The following is a 10381-nucleotide window of genomic DNA, read 5'->3' as shown; positions in this document are numbered from 1 at the left end:
AGTCTTCTGTCTCCCTGGCTTGGAGTGGCGAAGTGTTTCTCAAACTTTACTGTGCATGCAAGTCACCTGGGGATCTAGCTGAACCATAGGCTCTGATTCAGTAGGTCTGGGGTCGGAGCCTGAGATTTTGCACATTTAACAAGTTTCAGGTGGTGCTGCTGCTGGTGGTCCAACGTAGGCCCACCACACTTCTCGGAGCAAGTCCCAGGGATCTAACTGCCTCTCTCACGTCCTTCTCCTAACCCTCTAGGAGGGCTGTACTCTCCACTTGCTCACTAGCTAGTTCTAGAGCCTCCAACTGCTGCCTCTTTCGAGGATTCTGTGGTGTACGTGGGGTAGCTCTCAACTCTGCCACGATGACTCGAGGCACAGCCTTTTCAGGTTGGCTGAGTCAGTTACCACTGGCTCGTTTGCTTTCTGGCTTCCAAAATGCTGCTGTCATCTTCTGTCCTTTGCCCGCTATCGTTGTGAGTTTATGTCTTTTTGGAAAAAAAAATCTTTACTTTCAGGGGGTTTCAGGCAGGGTTAAAAATTAGCTGTGTTTGTTCTGCCGTATCACCCTAAACATAATCATCTGCTAAAGTATTTTCCTAAAGTTGATTATGGTATTGGTATAAAGCCTGATCTGTGATTAAATAACTGTGCTAAATAAAGTCTTCATGTCTTTGCACAGGAGTGGTCTCTACTCCTCTGTTCCCCCTTTTTCTGCCTGCCAAACTCTTTCACAGTCATCAAGGCTTAGCTCAAATGACTGGTCTCTGTGAAGCCCCCATTCCATCCTCACACTATTAAAGTCTGTGTGTGCTCATGATTTTAACCCATAACCAGCTGCTTATTCCAAACAGCTATATAAGCTCCTCAGGGCTGGGGCCTGTACCATTATAGCTCAGAGCCCATCACAATATTAAGAGTTTATAGCTGTTTATCACTGAATTAATTTCTGTATACATGTCGATCCCTTTTTTCTTCACTTTCTTTCTGCTCTCTTCATCTCTTCTTTCTTTTAAGAAGTCATATTTATTATCTATTCTACTATCCAATAGAAATTCATGTCCAATATTCTTAATCTTAAAAGTAAATGACTAAAATAAATAACCCTTCTCAATTTATCAAAGCTACCAAGTTAAATGAAATAGACTTAAATATTACATAAACTTTTATTTGCTTTTTATCCCTAGCTCCAAGGACTGTTATAAAACTAACATTTCCTTGGCTCTCCATAAAGATATAATTCTTACCACCTAATGAAATTATCTGTTGAGTGAGTTTGAATCTAAATGATTTAAATAAATTAAACATAAATCATTTTCTGTTTTAATGATAACAATAAAATGTTTATGAAGTCTACATGTCTTCATTTGTTTTTAGCTTAGAAAACGCCTTTGGAGCAGCTGTCAAAATTCAACCCAATAGTACATTGCTAACCCTGTAACCTCGGAGAATGCAATGGCACCCCACTCCAGTACTCTTGCCTGGCAAATCCCATGGACGGAGGAGCCTGGTAGGCTGCAGTCCATGGGGTCACGGAGAGTCGGACACGACTCAGCGGCTTCACTTTCACTTTTCACTTTCATGCATTGGAGAAGGAAATGGCAACCCACTCCAGTGTTCTTGCCTGGAGAATCCCAGGGACAGGAGAGCCTGGTGGGCTGCCGTCTCTGGGGTCACACAGAGTCGGACATGACTAAAGCGACTTAGCAGCAGCAGCAGCAGCAGCAACCCTGTAACCTAGTTAGTATATGATTTAAATAATGGAATCAAGAAAAATGCATAATCACATGCTCATCATTCCTATCTCAGTGTCAGACACATCAGTTCTTTTAACATCTTGTAGTCCAGATATTTTTCATCCTTTAAAAGAAACATCAAAATGCCCCTCAAATTGGAAATCTAGATTTTAATTATATTATTTAATTGAAGAGCATGTTTAAGTAATTTAATACTAAGAAGTATTTTATATTAAGCTATCATAAACATGCTCTATTTTAGTTGATTCAGTTGCAGTTACACAGAAATTTGGCTTTTTTGCTTAAATTTGCATTCTAATATTATTTTTAAAATATTTTTTCCAAGTAGAAAATAAGATGATGATTATTTAGTTAATGTGGGATTTAGAGAAATATCAGGCTAGTGTTATGTCATAAATATTCAAGGAAGATTTTAAAAGTAAATTTTAGTTTGAATGCCCTAAAGGTTGTTACTATTCTAAAATTATTTTTAATTTTGCAGTTCACTATTTTGCTCTGTATTTATTAAAGAACAATCTTATTTATGTCTTCTTTCTCTAGACATATTTCAGAAATTGTGACTAACAACATGAATATAAATTGGGACATTGATTCCAACTAATCTTTTGTTCTTCATCTTCTTTGATAACCAGGTATTGATTCTGACTTTTGAAGATGGATGAATGTGTAGAAATTTCCAGTGATGGAAATTCCCTAATTAAAGCGGTCCATCAGAGCCGGCTTCGCCTTACAAGACTCTTGTTGGAAGGCGGCGCTTACATCAATGAGAGCAATGACCGTGGGGAAACACCTTTAATGATTGCTTGTAAGACCAAACATGTTGATCACCAGAGTGTCAGTAAAGCCAAAATGGTTAAATACCTGTTAGAAAACAATGCTGATCCCAACATACAGGACAAATCTGGGAAAACTGCCTTAATGCATGCTTGCTTAGAAAAAGCTGGTCCTGAAGTTGTTTCGTTGCTCCTAAAGAGCGGGGCTGACCTCAGCTTGCAAGATCATTCTAGTTCCTCGGCCCTGGTTTATGCTATAAATTCAGAAGATAGAGAGACCCTGAAAGTTCTCCTTAGTGCTTGCAAGGCAAAGGGGAAAGAGGTCATTATCATAACAACAGCAAAATCGCCCTCTGGCAGGCATACCACCAAACAGTACTTAAATATGCCTCCTGGGGGTATGGATGGGTGTCATACTCCAGCCACCTGTGCCACTCCTTCAGAAATAGACTTAAAAACAGCCTCACCGCCACTTTCACATTCTTCTGAAACTGAAACGACACTTTTTGGCTTTAAAGATCTGGAGCCTGCAGGAAGCAGTGATGATACTGGGGATCGAGGCTCCCCTGTGAGGAAGCCTGGTCTGACCCCTAATGGGCCCAAGCTCCCTCAGGCTCCTCACTGGATCAGGAGTCCTCCCTTATTAATGCACAGAGTGGCCTCCTTACAAGAGGAGCTTCAGGATATTACTCCAGAGGAAGAATTATCTTACAAAGCCAACCGGCTGGCACTTTCCAAGCGATTCATTACTAGGCACCAAAGTATTGATGTAAAAGACACTGCGCATTTGCTAAGAGCCTTTGATCAGGCCAGCTCAAGAAAGATGTCATTTGACGAAGTAAATCATCAATCATTTTTTTCAGAAGGAAATCAGCAATGCATTGACATCCCAGTGGATCAGGAGCCAGACTCTAACCAGACAATATTTGCTTCCACCCTAAGAAGTATAGTTCAAAAAAGAAACTCAGGAGCAAATCACTACAGCTCTGATTCCCAGCTCTCAGCTGGTCTTACCCCTGCAGCTTCAGACGATGGCAAAGCATTTATAGGAAAAAAAAAGATTCTCTCGCCATCTTCTTCCTTGTTATCAGGGTCCAAAGAATTGTTGGAGAATATCCCCCCAGGTCCCCTGAGCAGGAGAACTCATGCCCGTTTAGAAAGGCGTGGTTCAGGAGCTTTCCCTTTAGATCACAACAGTACACAAACCAGACCAGGATTCCTTCCACCCTTAAATGTGAACCCTCACCCTCCCATATCAGATATCAATGTCAGCAACAAGATTTCCAGCCTTCTTTCTTGTGGTCAAAAAGTGCTTATGCCAACAGTTCCTATTTTCCCCAAAGAATTCAAAAGTAAAAAGATGTTGTTAAGGAGACAATCATTGCAAACAGAACAAATTAAGCAGTTAGTTAATTTTTAAGACATGGCTAGAAAGTACATTTTTGTTCACGTTTTATCAGAGAAATACGGAACTAGAAGATTCAAATGTTCATCCTTTTAAAACTTCTAATTGGATAGTTCATAATAGTTAGGGGTTATCAAAAGTACTGTGTACCATCATACTATGCATTGTAGATATACAAATAATAGATAATTTTTGAAAAGAGATTCTCTCAAATAAAATTAAACCGATTTTTTTTAAACCTTCCATATTTAACAAACTTTATGTGGTCCAAGTTTTTAATTTAAACAAAAATAAGCAAACAAGGTTACATATGTTGGAGATAACTTTAAAGTTTTCAATTTTGCCAAAATTTTATTAGGAAGCATTGTGTTCAAATCAGTAATTTTTAAAAAAGCATTTCAAGATTGTAATTTGCCATGATGCCAACATCGTAAAAGAAAACATTAACAGTTATAAAGTGTTCTATGATCAATAAGCCTAAGCTACAAAGAAAGAATGAACTAATTCTTGAAAAATCTTGACTCCAGGTAGGTGACAATCTAATTAATATTTTTAATGGTCAACCAATATAGTAGACAAGGCAGCTAATATGTGTTGTCAGCTTAATCAGTGTCAAAATGGTTTATAGCTTATAAACCTCAGATCTGCTGAGTTTTATAAGCTGGTTATAATCTATGCCAAATGTTTGTGTGCTATTTTTTGCTTTGCCTTTTTTTTTTTAATAGGATCTTTTCTGCTTTTTATTCTATTTCCCAAGAGCAAACACAGTAAGACTAAAGCAAGAATAGAATACTTTTAAAATACATAAAATATTAGAGGCAGTGAAAAGAAATTATAACAACAAAAATGTTAGTTTGTTGCTTGACGTTGTGACAGTTTACTGAAATTTCTTCCAGATACTAAGCTTCTGCAGTATTGAATTTACAGGATTATTAGTCCAAGAAACATTTCTGTTCATTTGCTGTTGACAGAACCTTTTTTCTTATTTTATATTATGGGCATTTTCAGTCACACAAAAGTAGAGAGAATAGTTCAATGAGCCTTCATATATACAGTGTAATAGAGTATTGATTTTTTAAAACATGAAGGCATTTTGGAATAATATTAACTCTTTAGTCTGTAAACTCAATGTGGATCCAGATTTTTTTTTTAATCCTCATATAATGTCCTTCTTTATCTATCTTTATGACATTTGTTTTAAAGTGTATTTTGTCTGAAACGAGTATTGCTACCTCCAATTTCTTGTCATCTCCGTTTGCAAGAAATATCTTTTTCCATCCCCTTACTTTAAATTTATGTGTGTCCTTCGCCCCAGGCTGGTCATTTGCAGGCAGCATATTGTAGGCTCTTGTTTTCTTATCCTATCAACCACTCTGCATCTTTCAATTGGAGCATTTAATCCATTGACATTTAAGGGAATTACTGATAGGTGTGTATTTATTGCCTTTGTAAACCTTGTTTTCCAGTAACTTTTTGTTTCTTCTTTGTTCCTTTTTTTTTAATTTTTGTTTTTCCTTTTGTAGTTTGATGAGTTTCATTTTTGTGTGCTTATGTTCTCTTCTTTTTGGTTTTTGTGAGTCTGTTGAATGTTTTTGATATATGGTTGCCCTGTTTTTCAAGTGTGTTAATCCACTACAATATCTACTTGCAGTTCAGTTACCGATTACCATACCTTAGTGCAGTGCAGTGCAGTTCAGTGTGTGCATGCTGAGTCACATCCAGCTTTTGCCATCCCAGGGACTGTAGCCTACCAGACTCCTCTGTCCATGGAATTTTCCAGGCAAGACTACTAGAGGGGGTTTTTGCCTTTTTTTTTTTTTTAATGTTATTTTATGGAATTCTCTCTCTGTATCTTTTCATCCCTGTTATTGTTTTTTGAAGCTTAGTCATCGGTTCCCAATGACAAGATAATACAACTGTTAAAAGCATTTCTTGTGTTCTTGTATCAAACTATTCTTCTCTTTCTAAAGACAACTAAAAAAAAAGTTTGGGATTTATCACAAGAGAAACTAAAGGCTTGCTTTGTTGTAAAAAAGAAAAACTGATTATTAGATTATATTAGGTTAGCTAAAATAAAGAAAGCCAGTAGAAATTTAATTACAAAATGTAGTAAGTATTCGGTCAATATTAAAGAATATCTTTTTATTTCTGAGATATAATTATTAGATATTTATATAATTAGAATAATAAGGGTAATTTCCTTAGTGTGACATTCCAATCATCTAGTATTTAGGACCTGTGAATAATTTCTAACAAATGAATGTGATACTACTATCATAAAATATTATGGATATATTAGCTATATGATTTCAAAATATGGTGTCTATACAGAGTCCTTATTTCAAGTTAGCAGTTTTACAACAAAGAGTAAATCAAACTATACAGAACCTAAATGTATTAATTTGAGGTCCTAGCAATTGACACGATGCTTTTCTTCATAACTTGATATAAGCAAGTTGTATAACATAGTAATTAATTTCTTGTGGCTTTTATTTGAAAAATAGATGGAAACTGGAAGTTTTCCATTTAATGTTTTGAAAAACATTAATATTAATTGCATTAAAAGAATTTTTTGGTTCAGAACTTAGAATCGTGCCTGATGTTTATAGGTAACTCAACCCTTTTTGGAAGTTTTAATACTGAGAAAAGTTCTTGGCTTTAAGTTGTAAGGATACAGTTTGAAAGAATATGTAGTTCGATTAGTTCATAAACAATGATATCAATAAAGATTTAAATGTCATTTTGAGTATCAGTGCTATTTTTTACTTTTCAGTATTTAGTACACATGCTGCTGCTGCTAAGTCACTTCAGTCGTGTCCAACTCTGTGTGACCCCAGAGACGGCAGCCCACCAGGCTCCCCCCTGTCCCTGGGATTCTCCAGGCAAGAACACTGGAGTGCGTTGCCATTTCCTTCTCCAATGCATGGAAGTGAAAAGTGAAAGTGAAGTCGCTCAGTCGTGTCCAACTCTTAGCGACCCCATGGAACCAGGCTCCTCCATCCATGGGATTTTCCAGGCAACGGTACTGGAGTGGGGTGCCATTGCCTTCTCCTTGAGATTAGACAGTTGACCTTAAATACTGAAAGGACTGATGACTGACTTGGTCCAAATCCTCCAGATTAAGAAAAACAACTAAAGCCAGAAAATTGAAGTTACAAAAATATTTCAAATATTTTACCTATCCTAGGAAGATAACAATAACTTTTGGAAATAGGCTGAGGATAGATGTTAATCAAAGATTTAACAAAAGAGATTCCTTTGATTGACTGACCACCAAAGTCTTATCAACTTTGAACAGTTTTTGAGAAAGGCTTTACTTATTGACAATTCTAGATTCATTGGGACAAGTTGAAAACTAATGATTGAAATTACGTTTTTGAATTTCAGTCCTCCATGCAACTTCTTAGCTTTATTTTCGTGTTTATTCAGTGTTAGCTTTAGTGGCATAAATATAAATTTTGATTGTCAGGCAACACATTTCAAAAAGGCTCTTCTCAATTTCTTAAAAAAAAAAAAATTCTATATTATCCCTACAGCTTTGGGTCCTATAAATATGAGGAATCTGACATCCAAGGGAAGAACAATTCCACCAAGGGATTCAATCACAGTCCACCGAAATGGAAACTGTGATAACCATCTGATCATTCCAGGTTCCTTCACAGGAGAAAAAGTTTTCGTGACACTGGTTGGAATAAATACGGGTAGAATTTGAGGAATTCACTGGAGACCCCCTTGCATTATCATAGCCAGTGGTAAATGTAGGTTATCCCAGTTCCACACAAATGGAGCATCGAGGTATCAGAATTCTCAAGAATGAAGAGATGGGGGTACACCACCAGGTACATTCTAGGCTGTTCCTGCCCGCAGCTGTTAGAAGGGGCAGTCTAAGGTGTCATATCATCCCATGGTTCCCTTACTCCCCGACAGTAAGCTGGATGAAGGACGGACAAGTGACCCAAAGGAACAAAGGCACAAACTGGGATGAGCCAATAGGAGCTCTCTCTCAGTAATCTGAATTTGTCTTGTGGTGCACTGGAGTTTGTGACCTCCCACTGCCGAGGACCTCGTCTTAGTTGCTTAGGACAGTGGTCTTAGTTTTTGCCCTTCCTGCCGCCTAGGTGTTCAACATTTCTCTGAATTTTCTGGATATTTCTCTTATGGTAAGTTCTTCCCTAGCCTCAGTTATTTGAGTTAATTTGAGTAGGATCCTATTAATACATCCAAAGTGTTTCAGAACAAGACAGTACCTAAAGCAGTATCAGTTGGATCAAAATGGAAAATACGATCCAGAAAGAAGATAATCATTATCAAAACAAGGACTTCATGGCTCATGCCAAGAGAGTTATAAGGCAGCTTTGACACCTAAGGCTTCAGCTTTGAAGAGTGTATCAGGAGACAGTATCTTTATCAGTGATCATAGCATGTCACAGAGGTTCTTTAGTACAATGCCTGGTGTATAGTACACACTTCAGATTTTTACTGCTTCTTATGATAAATATAAGGATAAGGGTAGTTTTTGTAAGGATAAAAGGATAAGGATAGTTTTTAAAAACTAGAAAACATTTGATAAGTTGGTAAGACAATGGTTATAATTATTCTCTAAGTCGCTTCAGTCGTGTCCAACTCTGTGCAACCCCATAGATGGCAGCCCACCAGGCTCCCCTGTCCCTGGGATTCTCCAGGCAAGAACACTGGAGTGCGTTGCCATTTCCTTCTCCAATGCATGAAAGTGAAAAGTGAAAGTAAAGTCACTCAGTCGTGTCCGACTGTTCGCAACCCCATGGACTGCAGCCCACCAGGCTCCTCTGTCCATGGGACTTTCCAGGCAAGAGTACTGGAGTGGGTTGCCATTGCCTTCTCCATCTCTTTCCCCTACAAAGTTACAAATGGGTCATTATTTTATACAGCCTTTTAACTAAAAAACAACTTCAACATACTTCTGTACTGTTTGAATCTTAAAATTGCTTGTGTATATATTTTTCAATTTAAAGGCTAATAGGAAATTCCCTGATTGTCTGGTGATTAGGACTTTTGAGCTTTTACTGCCAACGGCCCAGTTCAATCCCTGGTTGGGGAGCTAAGATTCCACAAACTGAGGTGCAGCCAAGAAATAAAAAAGACTAATAAAACTATTTTTCAAGGATTGAATATGTTTAGACACAAAATACATTTAAATTAGAGATACCAAGGGAACATTTCATGCAAAGATGGGCTCAATAAAGGACAGAAATGGTATGGACCTAACAGAAGCAGAAGATATTAAGAAGAGGTGGCAAGAATACACAGAAGAACTATACAAAAAAGATCCTCATGACCCAGATAACCACAATGGTGTGATCACTCACCTAGAGCCAGATATCCTGGAAAGTGAAGTCAAGTGTGCCTTAGGAAGCATCACTACGAACAAAGCTAGAAGAGATGATGGAATTCTAGTTGAGCTATTTCAAATCCTAAAAGATGATGCTGTGAAAGTGCTGCACTCAATATGCCAGCAAATTTGGAGAACTCAGCAGTGGCCATAGCACTGGAAAAGGTCAGTTTTCAATCCAATCCCAAAGAAAGGCAATGCCAAAGAATGCTCAAACTACCGCACAATTGTACTCATCCCACACACTAGTAAAGTAATGCTCAAAATTCTCCAAGCCAGGCTTCAACAATACATGAACCGTGAACTTCCAGATGGTCAAGCTGGATTTAGAAAAGGTAGAGGAATCAGAGATCAAATTGCCAACATCCACTGGATCATCAAAAAAGCAAGAGAGTTCCAGAAGAACATCTGCTTTATTGACTGTGCCAAAGACTTTGACTGTGTGGATCACAATAAACTGTGGAAAATTCTGAAAGAGATGGGAATACAAGACCACCTGACCTGCCTCTTGAGAAATCTGCATGGAAGTCAGGAAGCAACAGTTAGAACTGGACATGGAACAACAGACTGGTTCCAAATTGTGAAAGGAGTACGTCAACGCTGTATATTGTCACCCTGCTTATTTAACTTACATGCAGAGTACATCATGAGAAACACTGGGCTGGATGAAGCACAAACTGGAATCAAGATTGCTGGGAGAAATATCAAAACCTCAGATATACAGACGACACCATCCTTATGACAGAAAGTGAAGAAGAACTAAAGAGCCTCTTGATGAAAGTGAAAGAGGAGAGTCAAAAAGTTGGCTAAAGATCATGGCATCCGGTCCCATCACTTCATGGTAAATAGATGGAGAAACAGTGGACCGTGAGAGACTGTTTTTGGGCTCCAAAATCACTGCAGATGGTGATTGCAGCCATAAAATTAAAAGACACTTTCTCCTTGGAAGGAAAGTTATGACCAACCTAGACAGCATATTAAAAAGCAGAGACATTACTTTGTCAACGAAGGTCCATCTAGTCAAGGCTATGGTTTTTCCAGTGGTCATGTATGGACGTGAGAGTTGGACTGTAAAGAAAGCTGAGTG

At 37.9% G+C, this 10381-nt stretch overlaps 1 protein-coding gene across 2 annotated transcripts in view; it reads left to right on the top strand.

Moving 5' to 3' along the window:
- ANKRD34B (ankyrin repeat domain 34B) overlaps positions 1-6665 on the top strand; it is a 17854-nt gene extending 11189 nt beyond the window's left edge. Inside the window, exon 4 of one of the 2 annotated variants that reach the window (XM_010863362.1) lies at positions 2381-6665. In XM_010863362.1, the coding sequence (XP_010861664.1) occupies positions 2403-3941 (1539 nt within the window). In that variant the 5' untranslated portion in view covers positions 2381-2402 and the 3' untranslated portion in view covers positions 3942-6665. The remainder of the gene's footprint in view (positions 1-2380) is intronic. The other variant, XM_010863363.1, reaches the window with a different exon arrangement.
- Positions 6666-10381: the final 3716 nt, after the last annotated feature.

The sequence above is a fragment of the Bison bison genome, unplaced genomic scaffold (assembly GCF_000754665.1).
Source record: "Bison bison bison isolate TAMUID 2011002044 unplaced genomic scaffold, Bison_UMD1.0 scf7180017864490, whole genome shotgun sequence".
Classification (NCBI taxonomy): domain Eukaryota; kingdom Metazoa; phylum Chordata; class Mammalia; order Artiodactyla; family Bovidae; genus Bison; species Bison bison.
This window is presented reverse-complemented; position numbering and strand designations above follow the sequence as displayed.